Source organism: Rhinatrema bivittatum, chromosome 1, assembly GCF_901001135.1.
Source record: "Rhinatrema bivittatum chromosome 1, aRhiBiv1.1, whole genome shotgun sequence".
In the NCBI taxonomy this organism is placed as follows: Eukaryota; Metazoa; Chordata; class Amphibia; order Gymnophiona; family Rhinatrematidae; genus Rhinatrema; species Rhinatrema bivittatum.
The window spans coordinates 567,273,625-567,295,917 of record NC_042615.1 but is presented as its reverse complement, the minus strand read 5'-3'; the positions used below and the strand labels follow the sequence as shown (position 1 = coordinate 567,295,917).

General features: G+C 43.2%; 1 protein-coding gene across 1 annotated transcript in view; it reads right to left on the bottom strand.

The window, feature by feature from the left end:
• SLC28A3 (solute carrier family 28 member 3) overlaps positions 1–22,293 on the bottom strand; it is a 161,946-nt gene that overhangs the window by 36,595 nt on the left and 103,058 nt on the right. Inside the window, exons 8-11 of the mRNA XM_029617345.1 lie at positions 12,659–12,736; positions 7,731–7,811; positions 3,612–3,692; positions 1,199–1,324 (exon numbers count right to left, since the gene is read on the bottom strand). Coding sequence (XP_029473205.1) covers positions 1,199–1,324; positions 3,612–3,692; positions 7,731–7,811; positions 12,659–12,736 — 366 coding nt within the window. The remainder of the gene's footprint in view (positions 1–1,198; positions 1,325–3,611; positions 3,693–7,730; positions 7,812–12,658; positions 12,737–22,293) is intronic.

Genomic DNA, 22,293 nt, shown 5'->3' with positions numbered 1-22,293 from the left:
GAGACTTGCTGTTTATAATGTTAGAAATCCAAGTACAGTTAATACTGTAAGAGGGCAAGGTTCAGGGTATATCTACACATACTGGTTATCTGCAGACTTTACCCTGAATTTTCAAAGTTAACTTAGATGCAGAAGTTTGCTTTCAAAATTCATGGCTAATTAGCCCAGTATGTGTACAAATCAACTTGCAAAAATTATACCTCCTCTTTGGAAGGCATATTGACATATACACTTTTAAAAATAAAAATGATGCATGTTCTAACTCCACCCCAGCTTTGCCTCACGGAAAGCCTCTCCCCAGTTTTCAGAAAAGTACATGCATAGCCAGGTTATGTGCAAACATTTACGAAACGTTATGCATGTAAATGACTGAAAATTCAGCCCAAAAAGACCATACCTGAAGTCATTAGCTTTTGAGTGTCAGAGGTGCACTGAGCCCTGGCAGACTCTCAGTAGCCTGAGTGATAGGTTGACGTTTTACAGACATGGTGAACTGAGTGCAAGGAAAGGCTCCTCTGTTATGTTTTGGAGTTTAAGGCTGGGTTTATTCATGCTGTAGAGATGGCATTCTTATGTTTTTGGTGGCATTCTGTTGGGGGTCTGTTTTCGTTTTGAGGTGGATTTTAGTTCAGACTTCCTAAGAAGGGGATGCAGCAGCCACAAAAAGTTTAAAGCTCAATTTATACAGTCTCACAATCATCCCGTAGATGATGGTATCGGATTTTTGTTTTACTTTCAGTTTTCATGCATTCAAAGAAAGACTCATGTTCCTCTGAGAAACTAAGAGGTGGTGGCATGCATGTTATTTTGAATTGTTTTAAAAATTATAATAGGATTTTAAAACTATGATGCACATGGCCAGAAATATACTTTGATAAAGAAGTGCAAGCATTCTTTTGTAGAATAAGAGGTTTCCTGACCTGCAAATTCCTCACAGTGCCATGGATGTGCATATAGTTGATTAATTTACTTGCCTAACATGTAAGCAAAGCAACGTAGCTTTCTAGAATTTTGCAGGGGCTGCATGAAGGAATGCAATGTAAAGGTGAGCCTTAGAAACTGGCATTCACAGGATGACATTACAATCGTATATTGGTGGCGATGTATTTTATATCTACAGTGCAGTGAAACTAGTGCAGCCTGTACCTGTGCACCTTGCTGTCCTCAGTTAATTCATTGCACTGGGTTATCTTCTTACCCCAAAAGAAATATATGCGCCTAGCACGCTCCCAGCAATGGTAGAAAAGCCTGCCGTCATGATGGCATGGAGCTCAGAGATTGTAAGACTTTCCAGGTATGGACGAATCAAAAGCGGAGACTCTGTCTGGAAATGGAAGAATAATATTTAGTTAAACCTTTATGGAGCATTTACCAACACATACATACATCCATGCATGCATACTTTCTATTACCTTCCTGTGAAAGACTTTGTCATTAGCTAATCTGCTTTCTTTTGTATTTTAGATTAGTAGAAATAAAAAATCAACATAACAAGTGGCTGGTAATACCTTTTTGCAACTGACTTTTGAGATTTCTATTCTTTTCATGATGAGGTCAGTGCCAAATGAGCACAGGGATGGTAACTTTCAAACAGGCTGCATAGGCTAAAGTCTGAAGATGCTTTTTATCTGCAGACTTAAGCAAAACTTTTAAAAGCGGATTTAAGCACATAAATCCTGTGTGAAAATTCATGGGTGTGCATGGAACCCCACGCGTCATGAATGCAACAAAGTTACACCTGTTTGAGAGGTCAAAAAAGGGCCCCATAATGATCACAGAAAACACCTGGAAAATCATAAAGTTGAAGAAAGGGACATGTGATGGATGACCACTTTCTGAGTTTGGCTAATGAGCATGGAGCGCTCCATGGTTTAAATTGTAACTGCGTCAGTATATGCAGAGGAAAAAGACAACTTTTTTTTGGAAAAACACTACTCAAGAATTTGAATCCAGGTAAGTTTGAATTTTATTTGCATTTGAAAAATTTGAAAAATATACATTTTGTTGGAATGATGGACTAGACCAATGAATAAACACAAGGCAATTGAAGGCCATTCCTATTTAGGCAGTTAATGCCTATTATGAAGGTCTATTAGGTTACATTAAGCCTTTTGAAGTATAAGAGCATATGCTTGTATGTGAGAGGGTTTCATTGTTTGGTTCCCCTTGGTTTAGCCAGCCTATCAGACTCTGGCCCTTTAGATTCTAGTCTCTCAGGGCCCCCTCGCAAGATTTTGTCCTATCAGGCCCAACAATGAGACTCTGCCCAGTAATGGTCCGACAATAAGGCACTAGGCAAACCTCAGTGCCTAACACCACCCACATGCTCAAGTGGCATGGTCTTTACTTGGAACTTTAAAATATGGATAACAGGGCTCTGCAGATCAGTTCACATCTGAGAACAGCAAGTACAGCAGATATCGCAGAAAAAGAATAACTCTTTTTGAGCCAATTCTGCTGAGATGTCTAACTGGCCACTGGAGTCCTTAGCTCTTCAAGATTTTGCATGAGATCAAACTTGTGCCTTTTATTTTTGTTTAGAAAGTAGCTACTGATTCGGGGCACACACACAGCAAAACAATTTGTAATTTGTATAATAAACCGGTGAATTTCTCTATCTGCCTCATTTTTTGTTGAGCACTATAAGGGGCCTAGGGTTGTTGAAGTGTGACCTGGGCTAAAAGGAGGCGATCCGGGCTTGTCCTGGGGGTCGCCGAAAATAACGCAGGATCGGGTGGGAGGCAAGGCAGACAGATAGAAAGGGGGGGGGGGGCGTGTAAGAGAGCGGGGATTGGATGTGGCGGGGTAGGTGAAAGGGGGGGGGGGCCCCCAAGAGGCTTACCATTGGGCCGCGATGGTAGGTGAAGAATGGCATGCGGCACAGGAGGTGGAGGGGGGAGAGTTTAATTTTAGACCAATGTTAAGTGTGGCTCGGGTTAGGATTTAATAAACTGCGGCCTTATTTATTCCAACTTGTTGTTGTGTTCAATTTGTTTTGGTAATGGTGTGAAATGTTTGAAGGGCGTGCCTGAACGACTGGTCCCGAGTACTTGCATTATTAACTTTATAGCAGCACCATTTCACATAGTAAAAGTCTCCAAGTACAGAGAAATTAAAATATTTTACCATCACACAACCCTGGGGAACTATTTCAACATAACTGAGTTTTGAAGTGTTCTTTTCAATTCTTTAAACTGGGCCCTAGAGACAAAAGTCATTCTCTGAAAAAGAAACCTCCGTGTTGCATACATGAAGGTGTTTTCTGATATGATTAGGACTTATTAATTTTACAAGATCTTTTCTAAGGATCATGGTCTAACTCTTTCCAATGAGAATTGCCTGGATAAGGGGTGGGATTTTGTATTTTTCTCTAATATCATGACTTTCTGGCTCATTTCTGTAAGTGCCCATAAATCGCTTCTTTCATATATCAGTATGCTAAGTTCTCTATATTATGAAAAATACATAGACCAAATTTTGTCATCTGAATGCCATGCCTTATTTTCCTTAAGTTACTATTGGCCTTCTTACAGCTTTCTTTCCCAAAGCGATATCCTAAACATATGTTTGCGTAAGAATATGTGCCCTTCTTGTCCTCCTTCTCAACTCACCTGCCCCACAAATATGTTTCCAGATGCAACTAAGGACTCAGTCGGAGATGTTCCCATGGTAACTTGCATGATCCAGCCAACCTGCAAAAGGATGTGAATTTGAGGGTGATATAGAAACAAGCACATCTTACTGAGCAAAGAACAAAAGAAGATGGCAAAGGTTCTTTATAATGTTGTCTAGAATTGTTCCTCTTGTGGAGGGGAATATGGCCATTTTAAACCCATACATTTTTTAAAACAGCACAGATGAATATCAAGTACAAGGTAAATGTCAAGGTTAAATTGAAAAGAGGAAATTCATGTTTCTCCTGACTCCATGTTCCGTGAAACTGGTTTACCAAGGGATAAAAGTTGAGTGTAGCTCCATTTACTCAGCATGCTCTCTAAAATTTGAGTATGGGAAAACCCAGTGGTTGTTAGGTTTCATGAAATGTCTGGATTATTTTGCAAAAAATTGTTGATGCTCATCTAGGCATTTTTGAGCTTTGAGAGGTTGTGCAAACTAAATAGATGCAAATGTAAGCTATTATACTGCACTGCATAGAGCAGGGCTCCCAACTCCAGTCTTCAAAGGCCACAAATACATCTTGTTTTTAGGATAACCAAACCATGCAATTTAGTCTTGTTTTAGATCAAATCTATGCAAATATCTCTAATGAATATTAATTGTATATTTTAAAAAATGAAACCTGTTTGCTGACCATTGCAAGACAGAATTGGAAATCTTTGAAACAGATGCTTGTAGAGAAAACAAAATAACTATTAACCTGCTACTATATGTAGCAATAAAGGTTGACAGACAAGTTGCAGATGAAACCTCATTACTGGACTAACAATATATTTGTGACAAGCTTTTAAGAATTATACCTTCTAATCAGATCAGTGCAAACTGGACAATGGATGATAAACTGAATACATAAGTAAATTGTAGGTTGGATTACTATGTTATTGTTGGGTTCCCAACCTGTAAATGGATGAGGAAGAAGATAATGCGATGTGCCTTCCTGTTCTTCCCATCATTACATTTTTTAAAGTCTGTTTGCTCAGATATATAAAGAATATACAGGTCAAGCCAGTAACGAGTGGTAGGAAGAGCTACGTTAGTGCCCGGCGCACCCGCGGTTGCCGCACGCACAGTCCAGCTCACCTACCGCTCGATCCTGTATGTAAATAGCTTGCAAATGCAAGCTGCGTCTAAGAAGCGTCCGTGAAGCGTTAGGCCCGCGCAACCCATTTTACTGTATAGAGCGCCTAAACAGTAGCCTGGGTGCGCGGGCCTAACGCTTCACGGACACGCTGGTATCTGTCATTTCAAATGACATTTGAAATGACAGGTACCAGGAAGTGGACGGTTTTCTGACGCTCGGGATTGTCAGCCCTCTCTCCCCTCCTCCCGAAGCAAGGCGCGAAAAGCAGCCTTGCTCCGGGAGGAGGGGAGAGAGGACTGGCAGTGTAAAGCAACGAAGCGATTTACTTTTTTTGCAGCCCCCCTCCGGAGACTGACATCGGCGAAGACGACCGCGGCTCCCCTGCCTCCAGCTGCCCGCGAAGATGGACGCACGGGCAAAAGCGGCCCCTGTGCATGCAATTGGGCCGCTCAAGACATGACGTCACATGCCGTGATGACAAACGTCGTGACGTCAGCCTTGAGCGGCCCAATTGCACAAACAGGGGCCACTTTCGCCCGTGCAGGCGTCCATCTTCGCGGGCAGCTGGAGGCAGGGGAGCCGCAGTCGTCCTCGCCGATGTCAGTCTCCGGAGGGGGGCTGCAAAAAAAGTAAGTCGCTTCGTCGCTTTACACTGCCAGTCCTCTCTCCCCTCCTCCCGGAGCAAGGCTGCTTTTCGCGCCTTGCTTCGGGAGGAGGGGAGAGAGGACTGGCAGTCCCAAGCGTAGGATTGCCTGTCCTTTCTCCCCTCTCTCACTTGCAACTTTTTTTTTCGCTTTTTTTTTTTTTTTTTTTGCTTTTTCGCTTTTTTTCGCTTTTGTTGCTTCGGGAGGAGGGGAGAGGACTGGGGCTGCCCCGGAGACCAGCACCCATGGACATGGCCAGGGCAGGTGAACGGGGGCTGGGAGAAAGTTTGCCGCCTACCCTTACCCCTGCCTCTAACGCAGGGGTAGGGGTAGGCGGTAAGTTAGCAGGTTAAACGCGTGGCAAAACGGCAGGGTAAAAAAGCGATAGTCGGGGGGCACGTTACTGGATGGTAGGGAATAGCTAATTCGATCGTTTACATGTAATATACATGCCGTGTGTGGAAGGGGTTACCCATGGATTTAAGGACGCGGTAAGAGTAGGTTAAAGGGGATTGTGGATCGCAGGAAGGGCTAACGCGGCCGGAAAGTGAGTAGAAAGCGGGTTAGGAGCAGGGTAAACGCGGCCACACTTTACTGGATTGACCTGATAAAGAGTTTTAAAAATTCCCCTTCCTATGTGAAAGACTGACTTCTTAGATGGCATGCAAGCTGGAAGCATCAATGGTGATTAGCTTATTTATTAGGATAGAGCACTGCACTGTATAATATATTGTCCAGGTTTAGCAAATGTTTTCTCTATATTCAAAAAAATGCCCTTGTAAATTGCAGTCTTTCATTTTCTGATCCACATAATAAGTTGCAATAATAAAGAAACTAAGAGGCCAATATATTAAAACTTTGAAATCTTTTGATAAGAAGGTATGTTCTTGTTAGAAAAAAAAAAAACCCCATGCAAAATGCCAACATTTTGGTATTTTCTTTGTTTTTTTTTCAGGCAAATACCTCTGTGAAAAAGTTTGCAACTTTGGATCAGTTTCTTTAGTATACTATTGCACATAGTCCTCTACGTATGTAAGGTTATTTAAATTCATAAATAACAAACTGCTGAAATGCAAACATGAGGAAGAGCTAATTATTTATGAATTTATTGAAAGCTAGCACACAAAAACATCTTATTCCTCAGTGAAGTCTAGTTATCTTTTTTTTTTGGCATTCTGGAAGCTCAAGTTCATGGACAAGATTTCTACCTGGCTCATTTGCATTAGTAGAAAACTTCCATGCAAACAGGGCCACTAACCCACAGAAAATACCACAGGTTAGTACATCAGTCTGTAAATATTGATTGGAGAAAATTTTGATAGAATTAACCCCTTGTCTCAAGTTACAGGATGGGGAGCTGGTAGTGGCTTACACTACTAACATTAATAATTCCTAGAAATGAAAATGTAATTCAAGATTCTCTATTGTAATTATTAATTATAAATTGTGTGTAGCATATTTAAAAGATGATAAAGTCTTTCTAGTAGTTCTAGTAGTCATATTGGTTCTGTTAAACCTTTTAATGAGTTAACTAAAATGATGTTGAACATGAATCTACAAGACCATTCAGGCTCAATGAATTGTACCCATATTGTTAGTCCTATAAAACATATTACACCCTCAAAGACTCAATGCATATTGTGCCAGAAGTTTGGAAATTCCAGCAGTCTTAGGGCCTCATGTGGAGTAGGGGTGTGCATTTGTTTAAAATAATATCAATGACTTGTCTATTTTGTTTAATTTGCTTAGAATCATGAAAAAAAAAAGCTAAAATTTTTATTTTTTTTTTAGTTTTGTGTTAGTGTGCATGAAACTAAAACAGAAAATATGTACGGACAAAGTTTTAATTGGCCACATGCAAAAAAACAGGGGTTGATCCAATGGAGCAGTAAGCAACAAAAAAAAAAAAAGGGTAGGAGAAAGGGAGTGGACTGGGAGAGAAGGGGGAGAGGCCCTGATCTTGTCACTGCGCGTATGTTTCTAAGATTAGGACCCCCTGTGTGCGCTGCCCGCACAGGTATGCATGGAGTATAAAATCTGGCATGCATGTGCGCACAGCTCAGCGTGTCCATGTGTGCGCGCTGGGAATTGTGCACACATGGACAATGTGCACTTTTTTTAAAAATCTACCCCTTAGTGCACACTAACCACGAAATTAGGGAAAAATGAAAAAAAAAATCAAACCATTTTAAAATTGAAATCAAGCAAAAAATGACACAACCTCCCCCCATTGCATACCCCTAATGTGGAATAATAATGAGGCTTATGCAAATTAAATAATATGATTGAATGAAATAATTCAGAGAAAAATAAATCACTTTAGTTACCTTTTTAATTATCCACTGCATGAATCCAGTATAGTAAAGCATAGACATCACTGTGCTGAAGAAAACCACTATTGGCATTACCTAATATGAAAACACAAAAATCAGTCATACTTTATTTCAAATAAGACTTTTTCCCCCTCTGGTTTAGTAAAATTCAGTTTTCAATGTTGCCAACTTATCTCTATGTTGTCATTATGAGATGATAATTGAATCTTAACTTACCCCTGGATTCATCAACATGTGTTATCACATGGTTAACTCCGGTGATAATAAAAAGGGGTGTGTTTAGGGAAATTTTAGAATTACTGCAATAATATGTATGAGTGGGAGAAAGAGAGAGAGCGAGAGAAAGAGAGACTGATTATGTACAAGGCCTTTCTAATATTGAAGTATTTATATCTCTATAGGAGGGCCAACTAATAGCTTGAGGTGAGGTGTTGGTGGTGCTTTAGGGTTTAGGGGCCAGTTTCTCATGTAGAGTGAGGCGTACAAACAGCACCGTACGCCTCAGTGAAGATTTGACATCATTTGGAGGGAGGAAAGTCTCACAAAGATGCCATTTCTACAATGTTCTCTCACCCTAGCTTGTTGGACACTATAACAGGATACCATCAAACTAGGGCGAGATAACATAGTACAAAATTTAATCTGGGGGCAGTGTAGGATATCAAACTGGAGGGGTGGGGGGTTGGAGGACCAAGCTGTTAACTGGGCGAATTGGTTGACGAACTGGCAAATTGGGAATAGCGTCGGTGCACCCCATTTTAAAATCCCCTGACTTACGCAGTAGAAGCAGGATTTGCACGCCCATGCACGCATCCACTTAAAGTTAGGTGCACAAATGCATGCGGCAAGGCTAGTTTATAACATGCATGCATTTACATGTGTAAGTTAGAAAATAGCCACGCCCCTGCGTGCAGGCTGATGCATGGGAGCAAATGTGCACTTGTGCCCTGGTTTGAAAGTTACCATCCCTACCTTTTGTGCACACAGAACTTGATTAATTTGCTGGTTTGGAAATATAAACTCACGTCAGAGTAAGTGAGCTAATTTTATTCCACCTTCGATCTGGAATTAAATTTTCAGTGTTAAAACAACAGGCGTTAAATCCAGTGCACCTCTCTGCCATGGTGGTGGCGGTGGTAGTGGGGTGTGTGTGTGTGTAATAGCTAATGCCTTAATTAGTAAAGGATTTCCATGCAACAATGCTAATGAATATGACAGTTTCATTCTCACACTGTATACAAAATTCCCTGTCGCTTTAGCTTTAAAGTTTACACACAAAAAATCAAGCCGATGCAATACTGTGCACTCAGGCTAGTGCACGGGTTAACCTGTGGTTGGATGCTCATTGTGGATGCACGTCCATAACCCCTGATGCAGTAAGGGGATCAGCACACCCAAAATGCGCGCCCATACCGGTGCGTAGCTAATAGCGCTCATCACATGTAAATGCCATGTTGATGAGGCTATTAGCTACTACCCCCAATGAAAAAAATAACCATGTGCCCGATGCGCACATTTTAACGCCCAGAGCTGGCGTTAAGTCTTGAGGAGCTTTAAAAGTTGAACAGAAAAACAGAAAATATACTGCTTTTCTGTGATTCCTCTGACTTAATATCATCACAATAGTAAGATGGAGGAACCACAGAAAATAGCAACATGGGAAAAAAAAAAGTCTTGACAGTGGTCAAGTTCGGAAAACGGACGCTCAATTTACAAGCATCCATTTTTGTAACCCCTGGTCATAAAATCGAGTGTTCATTTTCCAGCCACTTCTCCTGGGCGCCCAATGCCGAGGAGACGCTAGGGATGCATAATTTTCCCTTAGCGCCTCTTTTTTAACACAGCAGCTCATTAGCATACTGCATCGCACGCCCGGGAGAGGTGGATGGGCATGCGTTAGGACAGCAGGCGTTCAATCAGGAGTGTCCGTTTTTCGCACGTCCATATTGCATTGGCCTGAATGTGTGCAAACTGCAGATATACTGTGGTAGGGCACTGCATTAACTTCATCCAGTGGCATATTAAGGAGGGGTGCGAGGGTGCAGTCTGCCCCGGGTGATAGCTGGGAGATCAGCGGCCGCGAGTGGAGCCCATCCCGCTTGCGCTAGAAGAAGAGAGAGGCCTCTGGGCTGCAAGCATTGGAAGCCCTGGGTGGCTGCCTAGAGCGCCACAGGTCTGGAGCCAGCAACTGCATAGTCTTTTCTTCTTCCCTGGGAGAGGAAGTGGTGGGTCCACGCGGACGGGAAGAAGGAAAGGTCATGCAGTCGCGGCCCGAAGCAAGAGTGTTATGACCATTGGTCGCAGACGGCTGTGACCGATTCAACTCACGTCATGTGCTGCCCTGCTCTCCTCTCCAGGTCAACTCGCGGCTCGGGCTAGCCGCTACCGCCCCAAACCTCTGGGTTCTCAATGCTCCGCATGGTGGCTGGGATGCCGCCACCACCCACGCCAACTCTGGGCCTTCCTAGGCGCGCACGCGCGCCACCGGGCCTCCCTTTAAAGACCCAATGGCACGAATCTCAGGGCGTCCCCGACTGATGACATCACAAGGTTGGGATTCTTAACACCTCCCTTGCCCCTTGCTAGTTGACTTGGCAATGAGTTCCTTCGCCTGGTCCGTGCTCCTGTCTCCTCAGACCCGTGGTTCCTGTACCGTATTTATCTGCGGCTTTGGACTCTGGCTGGGGTACCCACTCCTCGAGGCACTGCTCGTGCTCCAGTTGGAGATCTTGTCTGCGGGCTTCACTGCTCCTTAGGGTCAGCCGAACTACTTTACTACTTGGAGACTGAACTCTGCGCTCCTTCGCTCCTCGGGGCAGTGCCTACGTTCTACAACAGTGACTTTACCCTGCGCTTCCCACTCCTTGCGGCAGTGCCTACGTCTACACCAGTGCCTGTACTCAGCACCTCCTCGCTCTTCGGGGCAATGCCTTCGCTCTCTAACCAGAGATTCCATCGTGCGCAGCCCCGCTCCTCAGGGTGGCATACATCACTACTTCGGAGATTCGACTCGTTGCTTCCCCGCTCTTCGGGTCAGCCTACATCATCACACCACAGCCTCACTTTCTGCGCTGTCCCACCCCTCGGGACAGTCTCCACTGCAATCCTCCAGTAGTTCCTGTCTCGTGCTCCCCGCTCCTCAGGGCCTGCCTAGCGTGCCTCTGTCAGAGGCTCCTGCTCTGGTACCTGCATCTCCAACCCGCCTGAGTACTGTGATTCCCTCCGAACTGTGTCTTTTACCCCGCTCCATGGGACATTTCACAGTACTCCCTTTACAGCTCCTGCGGTCACGTGGCTGTGACGCAAGACATCATACTTCTCTACCACTAGCACTGTATCTCCTGCTGCAGCTGACCTCGCTTCCCGACGGTGAGGACCTGTGGAGGCTCCTCCCCGCAGGTGGTATCAACCCTTACCTCGGGCCAAGGGTCCACGAAACCCACGAATCCTAACAAGGAGGTAGAGCAACAGCGCTGCTCCCCCACCCTCCCCACCGCAGATGCAGGAAGTAGAGCTGCATCAGCTCCCATGCCGCCTCAAGAAAAATGAAGAGTCCCCGTCTGTCGTGGGGGCCAAAGGTGGAAACTGCTGCTGTGCTTCTGATGGGGAGCGAGTAGGAAGTCAGAGAGAGAGTGTGTTTGTGTCTATGTGTGTGTGAGAGCATGTCTATGTGTGTGTGTGTGTGTGTGTATGGGAGTGAGGGTACATTTTGTGTGTGAGAGGGAGCTGTGTGAAGGGGTGTGTATGTATGAGAGAGAGAAATGGAGGGAGCCTGTGTGCAGGGATGTGTGAAAGTATGTGCGAGAGAGAGAGAGAGAGAGAGAGAGAGAGAGAGAGCGAGCCTGTGTGAGGGACAGGGGAATCGGAGATCACTGGGTGGGGAGGGCTGGAGAAATGAGCAGGGGGAGAGAGGGACAGAGAAGTGAATCTGGGGGGTGCCTAAGGAAGTATCCACCCTAGGTGCCAAATACTTTAAGTACGCCACTGACTCCACCAAGCCCTCTTTAAAGCACAGTATTAACTAAGGGGATCATTTACTAACTCATGGTATTTTACCCTGGAGGAGGAAGATACTGAAGAGTGTATTAAGCTGTGCTACTTGGAACCACAACTTAGGGAACTGTTTGATATTTTTCAAGGCGCTAAATTAATGTGGGGAAAAATACCACACAATCTCAAGTTTCTAATGGGGACTGATCCTTTCACTGTCAGCTGTCAGTGAAAAGACCCCTCAGTGGCCAGCAGGGAATTGAATAAATTAATATTAATTCTGGTACAGGTTAGAGCTGCACTGGGCTGCCCGATGGGAGGGGGCTGGGCTCTTCTCCTCCTCATCAGGCTGGATTCTGGATGTCTGGAGGAACTTTAGAAACCCTGGCCACTACTGTTAACTTGGTTGGAAGGGGCTTTGCGTACAGCCCCCCTCAGCAGTCCAAAACGTTCGAATAGCTGGTGGGAAGGGATGTAGGCTCAGCGCCTCTCTGGCCAAAATTTGTTAGGAGGGGCTCCAGTGGTCAGGGAGAGGGCTCTGCTCAGCCTGTGGGAAGTTTAACTCCTGCTCTGACCCAGGAGTTACATTCCCTCTTAAAACCCATCCCCATTATGCTGTCTGTCCTTTAGTGCAGCTCCTTGAATTGCAGGGCAATAGCTAATAAGCTTATTACCCTGCGATTTGCATGGAGGCGTATTAATCTTGCCACAGCCTTTTTACTCCCATTTTACTGTCTGCTTTTTCAGCATTAAAAACCCCTTAGTTGCATACCCATGTCAAAGTTGTTTTTAATGACTGAAAAAAAACCATTTTCCTGCCTGGTTCCTTTCTTTGAGAGCATCCTATAGGGATAGGAAATGAAGACCCCCCAGTATAAGCGGCTAAGCAAGGAAACTACAGCTTGCAAGGTGACATCTGGGCCCTTACTTACCTTGAAGGCAAAGAAGTGATCCGTATATTTCTCACCAAACACAAATTTGGCTCCCGTGTCCGAGTACTCCAGGAATGTCTGGGGAAAAAGGAAAGAAATATCAAACAAATGAAAAAAAAAAAAAAAAAGCATTTTGAAATAAAGGACTATTCTAAGTGCCCTGTGCATCCGAGGCTTTGATTCAAACACGCGTGTCTGCCTTTTGAGATATGAGTGATTGATGAAGAGAAACATACGTATTTTGACTGGATTCTGATTCCTGAGGTTTCTCACGGGCAGCCAGACATATAAAGATATTCTGCACTTCACCATTTCCTGAAAAGTGCCTTACATGGAATACGGCTCTCCCTTCTGACATCACTCGTTTCTGGATTTAAACCTCGTGAGGAAAATTTCGAAAAATGATTTATGAGGGTAAAAAAGCATTTTACTCATGGGAATAGGCCGACTGGCAATCGCCCCTTTCTTAACGCAGCTAAGAGTTTGCTCGTTCTTCCACGACTCATATACTTGTAGCCGCATTGAGAGGAAGCACGGTCGGGGGGGGGGGGGGGGGGCGCATGTGTTTAGGTTGAAAGAGGAAAGGTTCGCATGCGGATTGCATTTCCAAATCTCTGTGCCAACTTTTTCAGCGAAACTCTACCCACAGGAAAAGCAGGTGCCAAACGACCGTGTGGTGCATCGCATCCACAGCCAATTTCCAGTCAAAAGCATGCGAGCAGGACTGGCGCTAGCCTTTTTGCTCCCCTGTGCAAACGATTATTGTGCTGGCCCTCCCCCCCCCCCCCAACACATTTTCATTTAGTCTCTGTCTTGGACCCACCAAAAACAGTCCAGCTCCTTCCAGCAACCTAAACTTTAAAAACTGTCACCCTCCACCTCCGGATCTTCACCCCCTCCCCTGGAACCCATGACCAGTACAAGAGTATTAAGTACCCTAGGCGAAAGTTATATACCTTTGCACCCTAGAACCACATTTTCCACACACACAGTTAAAAATATGCATTCATAACAGATTTTACATGAAAAAGAATATTCAAATTACAGTCTTCTGAGATAAAAAAAAAAAGCACAACATGTATATTATATGTACATGCACTACTGTGGTGCCAACCAGAAAACCCTACAAAAAAAGACACGTAGTAGTACCCATATGGCATTCGGACGTCTGTAACACGTGTTGGATGTAAGCTTGACTGTCAGAAAGCTATGAGTAAATTACGATTAAAATATAATAAACCTCCCATAGCAAAACAGCATTAACTGCCAGCACTTAAAAAGTAAGAACCCTATCAATGAGAAGGCAGCATTGCATATATTACACTAGGCCCGAAAACATCAGCACATCTCCTATTAGGAAAACAGAACAAACCATTCTGCTATAGATCCCTAAATGCTAGCAGAATTCCTCTCCTTGATCACACATGCAGAACCTCACCAAATACAGAAAATAGAAACCATGAAGTATAAATAGAAACATGTAGGCAAAAACTGAACTGGAAACCACAAGTCAGACTCTGTATGCAGTACAACAATGGAAAACCAGAACCATCACCAATCCTCAGCCATTAAACAATAAAATCAAGAAAAATACATAAATCATAATAGTACAAACATACTAATAAAAATAATTTTTCAAAACAGCTGGTGAATGGACAATCCAATCATTAAAAACTCATATAAAATTTGTTTTAAATTGCTCAAATACTAATAAAATATTTCAAAACATCAGACACATCAAATAATATCCAAAAATTAAAACTAATAACTAATTAGGATAAAGAATCATGCTCTTCATACCTGGGAATGTTTTATTTCCAGTCACCCTGGGATTGTCGATTAGTGGGAGAGGGATGTACAAGCTTTCTCTTCCCTCTCTCATAGATATAGATATCTATACATACACACACACAAACATAGAAACATATGTTCTGTCTCATGCACACACTCCCTTTCACATACATGCATGCTCCCTCTTACATACATACACACACACACACACACACAGCCTCTCTCTCACACACCACATGCATGCTGACACACACATGATCCCTCTCACACATACATGCTCAGACACACACGATTCTTCCTACAGATAGAACCACAAAGTTCATGTATGAGCCAGAGAAGATTTAGGCACAAATTTTAAAAGCGCTATAAGGTACAAGCTGGCGAGGGGCCTGGGCATTCAGGGGAAGGGCCAACAGTTACACACTTAACTCCGTATTTTAAATCTGGCTGTGCAGAATGGGCTGTTAGTCGCATATGTTTACTTCTTCTCCTGATGAGGTGAAATCTTCATACATCTCCGTTTAGGCCTAAATTGACTGGGTGAGGGGTCTGGGTCAACTGGGGGGAGTGCAGGCTGAAGAACAGAGGTGTCAGGATGACCTTGAGATGGACTGGGCAAACTGGTGGATTAGCGACTTGTGGATAAAACTGGGACTGTCCTTCACATAAGTCTGTTTTAAAATGAATTTCCCTGTGCACATTAAAGCCAACAAATTCTTAAGGAAGATACACAATTTATGTTTTCTCGAGGAAATGCTTAAAATTAGGAGCACACATACATGTGTCAGGTGTATTTTGAATCATGCGTGCATGATTTAAAATTCCTGTGTACTTTCGCTCGTGCACCCATGTGCGTATATATGGGTGCCCGTGCGCTTGTTTTAAAGTCACCATCCTTATAATTAAACCCAAAAGCAAAAGAATTTGTCTTTCTATTTCTGAAAGATGTGCCAGCCACAGTCTGTAGCACTTCAATAACACAGTCCATGGCCTTAGTCACAAATTTGTTTCATGTCCATTGATACACCACTCCAGCTTTGATTTGGCTTAATGAATCCTGATTTAGTTGAATCAATACTTCTTGCGAAGAAGGACTCAGTAAACATAAAAGCCTGAAAAGTTAACAATGGGGAAACAAGAGTGCATCTGGTTTCCTGGGAATTTGAAGTTTCATTTCTTAAATGGAAATATTTTTTAACCTTACAACCAAGTTAAAAATATCAGCATAAAAGGTCTCAAACTGGATGAATAATTCTGTAATTACAGTCCAGTGGCAAATAAACCTCCACTACAGGGTGTATGTACTAAGCTATGCAGTTTTTGATTTGTGCACACATGCAGGTCAGAGTGTGAGGGCCTGAAGGCCTTCATTTTCAAAGGGGACAGCGACCTGTCAGAAGTGAGGTAAGTGGGAGTTCAGATTGGGGGTACTTGGAGGGGAGAGGTCAGTCAGTGGGTTGAATTGCCAGGGGTAGGGATGTTTATACGGGGGGTCTTTTCTGCAGGAGGAGGGAGGGAAGATCTCAGAGAGTTTAAGGAGGTGTGCTAGACCTACTGTCACCCAGATCCCTCCTCCTGAGTCCTACCACTGCCTATGTTTACCTTATGCAAAGTTACAGGACTGGTTAGCATGTGGATCACCAATGCCGTTACTGTACTGATGAATGTTACCCCCTTTTCAGCTATTGTCCAGCATACTGGGGTCACTCACAGTCCCAGGGCTAATTTTATATCCTCAGATTTCTAATTCTTCCCTTCATGCAACAAACCTGGTGACCACTGGGGTGCCGGTGTTCCACCAATGAGGAGGACAAGCCTCCAGGGCCCTAGGCTCTTGGGAGTGGGAACTCTTACTCATTCTCTCACAACTCAAAATTGACCCTTTAGCTATATTCACTCTGAGCTGTCTCAGCTGTCCTCACGTAATGTGATCACTGGGCAAAGCAGCACCCTCCTATTCCCTTCAGGCAAGGGTTAACTTCCTTCCTGAGCTGGGAGCAGGTCAAGGAAAAAACAAGTCTCTCAAAAAGGTCCAAAATCTCTCTTTTCCCTTCTCCTCTCTCAAGGAAAAGGTAGCTCTTGGTCCATGAGGGCAAAAAATCACCACTCCTTTCCTTCCAAAAACCACAACTACAACCACACTCTGCTCATGCTTAGGGGCCGATGCAATAAATTTTGCGGAAAACGGGCGCTGACTTATATGCAAAATAGGGGGTCGCGCTAGCAAGGAGGTGCTAGGGACGCTTGTGCGACCTTAGTGCCTCCTTGCTAACGCGATCCCGCGGCGGCTGCCGGTTATGAAGACCGACGCCGGTAAACTTGGCATCGGTTTTCATAACCGGCCTTCTGCCAGTAATGAAAACGGACGCCCAGCACCCTGGACGAGAGAAAAACCTTGGGGTTGATCTAAAAAGTGCCAAAGTTCTTCCTAGGATTAGCCAGGGGAAATTAAACGTAGCACCCCTTCCATATAGATCACAGGAATGCTGGAATTTCAGTTCAACATGGCCATGTAGAGAAAACTGGCTGAGACCCAAGGAAGCCAGACTCTGAGTCCCAGTTTTCCCTCACTGATGCTCCTTCTGACCTTGGGCAAGCAACATCACTTTGCACTGCTTCAGGTGCAAACTTAGGAGGTCATTTGCCAAGCTGTGTCACCTAACGTGGTAAACGCCTTGTCAGATTTAAATACTGCATGTTGTTTTCCCCAATTAACGCCAAAATAAGCATGCAAAGCAGCTCATGACCAGGGACCTTCATGGTAATATAATAACATGACTTGCCTGGAAAATCACAAGCCACGTTACTTTCATGAAAGTTAGCAGCTACAGTTCTGGTCCCCATTAGCACTGAGATACTTACGTATATCCCCCAATGCCCCTGGCCCAGTGAGTTAAAGGGGCCCAAGTGGCCCAAAGCCCTTCCCAAAGTGTTAACCTCCCCCCCCCCCCCAGGGTGTTGTGAGATTCCCCTGTTCCTCCCCACACTGCTTTTAGAGGCAGCCCCCGATGCAAATACATAAATAAATACATAAATAAATAAATAAATAAATACATAAATAAATACATAAATACATAAATAAATAAATAAACACATAAATAAACACATAAAACAAAGTCTTTAAATGCACGGCATAGGCCCCTTCTTTCCAAACCCCAACCCTTTGACACCCAGGCCTCTGGATATCGTCCACCACCCTACATCCTCCCTCCACACCCTAACCCCAGTCATGTTTGTTGAACCCTGGTGGCCCTAGTGGGGCCCCGAGCATCCCCTAGGCTCCTTGCCTTGAGCATTCCCTGAAAAACAAAAATGGTGCCAGCTGGTCGGTTATCGTCTTTTGCCCCGTGATGTGATAGTGGCAGAGGTAATAAGGCAGGCAGGCCAGCATCATTTGTTAGGGACAGAGCAGGGCCCAGAGTCCAGGGAGCACCTAGGGCTCCACTAGGCCACTAGAGTTTGGTGGTGGTGGTGGTGGTGGGGATCCAGAGGCCAAGAGGGTGAGTTTTGACAAAGGGAAGGAGCGTGAGGGGGGCCTGTACCATGCATTTAAAGACTTTATTAAAATCTTTCTTACATTTTGGCTGCCTATAAAGGTGGTGGAGTGTGGAATGAGAGGTCTCACGGACCCCTGGTTTTTTTTTGACACTGTCGGGGAGGCTCGGGCCACTTGAGCCCTTTAAAAACATGGCGGCCCCGGGCTGTGGGGTCACCATCATGCAGAATTTGTGGGGCAAATAACCTGCGGTAGTTCCCGTCCCCCCCCCAGTATTTTCTGCCAGAGGAAATACCATAGGATTTGCTATGCTCTGGTACTAATACTACAGCTTAGTATACCCCACAGCATTTTCCACCTCCAGGCTTAATAATAGACCTCTTAGATTTTTAAGTCTTCTGGGGCAGGGACCTGCTACTGTACCTGACTGGGTAATAACCACTTTGCCTTCCAATTTGGAAAGGTGAGTAATTAATTTGAAAGCCAAATAAAAGTGCAGCATTGCACAATTGGAAAATCACTAGAGCATAATTATTATTTGTCAGAAACCCATGTAATTCATTGCTAGTGTTTTCACCGACATCAAAGCTTAATTAGTAAACACAATTGTAAATCCCCTTTGACACAGAGAAACAAAGGTCAGTAAAGCAACTAAAAATTAAATTTGTGACCCATTTTTGACAAATTCCCTTTATCAAATCAATGCAAAATGATCTAGGGATGGCTGTGAGTACACAAGTAAAATTGTAGGTTGTTTTCAGTAGCGTATGTTTTCCAAGTTGTCAGAGTTGTAAACGGATAAGTTACTGTATAAAGTAACTGAAACAACACTGTTTGAAATCCAGTGTCCATTCTTTTGCAACATGTTATTTTTAATGAATCTTTGCTTTTATGCCAATAAATATAACATTGAACATTCACAATGGAAGAATGCTGAAGCACTGCTTTTATAGGAACAATGACAAAAAAGAATGGGACAGGAATGCAATAACACCTCAACCTTCCTCTGAGGAACAGAAACTTGATCTTAGCTGGCTCGCATTACTGCACAGAGTAATACAATTGAAAGACCAGCTGGGAAACCCACATTGTCTGTTACCACAGTTGAAAGCACATCAACAATATGGGTTTCCCACTTGGTGCCACCACATGGAAGTTCAATAAATAATGCTGCTGGAAGCAATTGTTTTTTTCCACAGGAAGAAATAAAGCTTGCTGAAAAAGTGTAAACGCATGACACTTCTATTTAAACAATTGATTCTTACACACAAATCAGAAAAAGTAAATGCCTTTAGTTAATGAAGTTAGTGCTCTATAAATAAACACTCTAGAACTATCTATTCCTCTTTTTTTTCTGTGATTCTTCGGCAAGGTAATCTTTGTCCTCCTCATTCCTGAGAGGGGTATGAAATAGAAGAGAAAACAAAGTCTCTGAGTGCCTGTGCAGTTTTTATCCTGAATTCTTATATTAGTGCTCTGTCAGGCAAAAAAAAAAAATGTTAACCCTAGATCTAGGGACATGTAAGCAACCAGCATTTGGATATTCCTAACTCCAAACACAGTTATGAAAATAATAATCAGAAACTATTATGAACAAGATGCGTACAAGCTGAAAAAGTTGGACTCCCAGTGGAGATGGCATTCTTTTGAATATTGAATCACTTATCCTGCTAAATGTTAGCGGGATAAAAAGGAGGCATTCTGTGGTGTTCCAGAGCAGGGTTGTTAACTGGATAACTTAGCTGAGGTTTAACTATAACCAGCTAACAGGGTCATCCATCAAATCGTGTTAGGGCGTTACCACAGAAAGTGCATCGCGCTAGGTAGAGAGTAAATGGTACAAATCTACTCTTCTTTCACGTTTCATCACTCCAAATCACATGAAATCTTCACTGATGGTAACTGTGCTATTCGTACTTATGACTATGGATATAAGCTTGCCCCCCAGAACCCACCCCCACAAACCTCACCCCAGGTTAATAGTGTCCCCTCTTACAGTGGTATAAATAGTTAACTGTTACCTGAGCCTCTATAGAGTCCCTTTCTCTCTCTCTCTCATTACCTTAACCACACCCATTTTTTTAAATCATGGGTGCTATTCTTGCTATATTTATAGCAAAATGGTGAATGTAGGTTTCAGTTAGCCTTCATAAGAACATACGAATTTACCATACTAGACCAGACCGAGTATCCATCAAGCCCAGCATCCTGTTTCCAACAGTGGCCAATTCAGGTTAAAAATATCTGACAAGTACCCAAACCATTAAGTAGATCCCAAGCTTCTAATGCCAGTAATAGCAGTTATTGGACTTCTCCTCCAATAACTTATTCAAAATGTTTTTAAACCCAGCTACAACTAGCTGCCCTAACCACATCCTCTGGCAACAAATTCCAAAGATTAATTGTGCGTTAAGTGAAAATGAATTTTCTCCGATTAGTTTTAAATTTGCTGCTTGCTAACTTCATGGAGTGCCCCCTAGTCCTTTTATTACCCGAAAGAGTAAATAATCGATTTGCATTTACCCATTCTAGACCTCTCATGAATTTATAGACTTCTATCATATCATTCCTCAACCGTCTCTTCTCCAAGCTGAATAGCCCTAACCTCTTTAGCATTTCCTCATAGGTGAGCTATTCCGTCCCCTTTATCATTTTGGTTGCCCTTCTCTGTACCTTCTCTAGTGCAACTATATCTTTTTCGAGATGTGGCAACCAGAATTGTACACAGTATTCAAAGTGCTGTCTCACCAGAGGCATTAACACATTTTCTGTTTTATTCCCATTCCCTGCCTAACAATTCCTATCATTGTATTTGCTTTTTTGACTATTGCAGCACACTGAGCTGACAATTTCAAAGTATTATCCATTATGATGCCTAGACCTTTTTCCTGGGTTGTAGCTCCTAATATGGGAACCTAACATCGTGTAATTATAGCATGGAATTTTGTATCATCTGCAAATTTGATTACCTCACACATCTATTTCGTTTCCAGATGTTTATAAATATATTGAAATTACTGGTCCAAGTACAGATCCCTGAGGCACTCCACTGTTTACTCTTTTACACTGAGAAAATTGACCAATTAATCTCTGTTTCCTGTCTTTTAACCAGTTTGTAATTCATGAAAGGACTTGACATTTTAGTTTTCTTAGAAGCCTCTTATGAGGGACTTTGTGAAATGCCTTCTGAAAACCCAAATACACTACATCTACCGATTCTCCTTAACCCCTTCAAAAAAAATGAAGCAGATTTGTGAGGCAAAACTTCTCTTCTCTGAGCAGGACTAAAGTTATCTGGCCTAGTGCTACTGTATAACTAGTTCCTTCACTGGATATCTTCAAGGGATGTGTGTATAAGAGCTACCACTATGCGTTAAAAAAAATCTTGACTGTGGGCTTCCTAGCCTGATATCCCCCTCCTAATCGCTGCAAGCTCCAGGAATTGCAGCATACTGCGATCCCAGCACTAGAAATGGGGCACGAGGTGATGGCAGGTAGGGGTAGAGTTGGGTCCATAATTTTTGACTCTGTAAACTTCATGTTCTTAAAGTTATAATGTTACATACCTCTTTGCTCCTTCCCACTTACACCTTGTTATTATGCCTTTTGCTTTCATCTTATGTTCTCCCCAGTTACCATCTTTTGTAATGTATTTTCCACCTGTTTCATGTAAACCGATGGGATGTCCTTCCAGCATCGGTATAGAGAAGCCATAAATAAATAAGTAAATAAATACAATTTACCAGGGATGAAGGGAAGGCCTGCACCCTGAGTCTCGCTTTCATTTTTACTATTTTTCATCGGAGGGGTTGGGGCAAAATGATGGGGCTTGGCCAGCAGAGAACTTTAATATTTATAGGGAGGAGGGTGGGTGGGAATTTGGCTGGGAGGCCTACAGTCAAGATTTTTTTTTAAGGCGTAATTTAATCAAATAACTTCAAACCTAACCAGCCATATTCAAAGGTTGGCCGATTAGATTTCATGTTATCCGGCTACAGTTAGCTGGTTAACTTTAATCAGGGATATGCAGCAGAACACGTATCTCACTGAATACCGGGACAAGTGATCTGACTAACTTTTAGCTCGATAATGTGTCCATTGGCCACCTTACTGAATATTACCCTTCTTAACATTAAATTATGTTAAATCTCTGGAACACAAAGCCTCCAGAGATCAGACTACAAAGTGATCTCAAGGCATTCAAGAAAAACCTAAAAACATGACTGTTTAAACAAGCATTTTACAACGAGACGAGAGAATAGAGAGAAATTATTCAGGAAAAGACAGAAAGGCACCGACACACAGTACTTAGGACTTTATAGTAGATTAGTCTATGAACTCTACACCA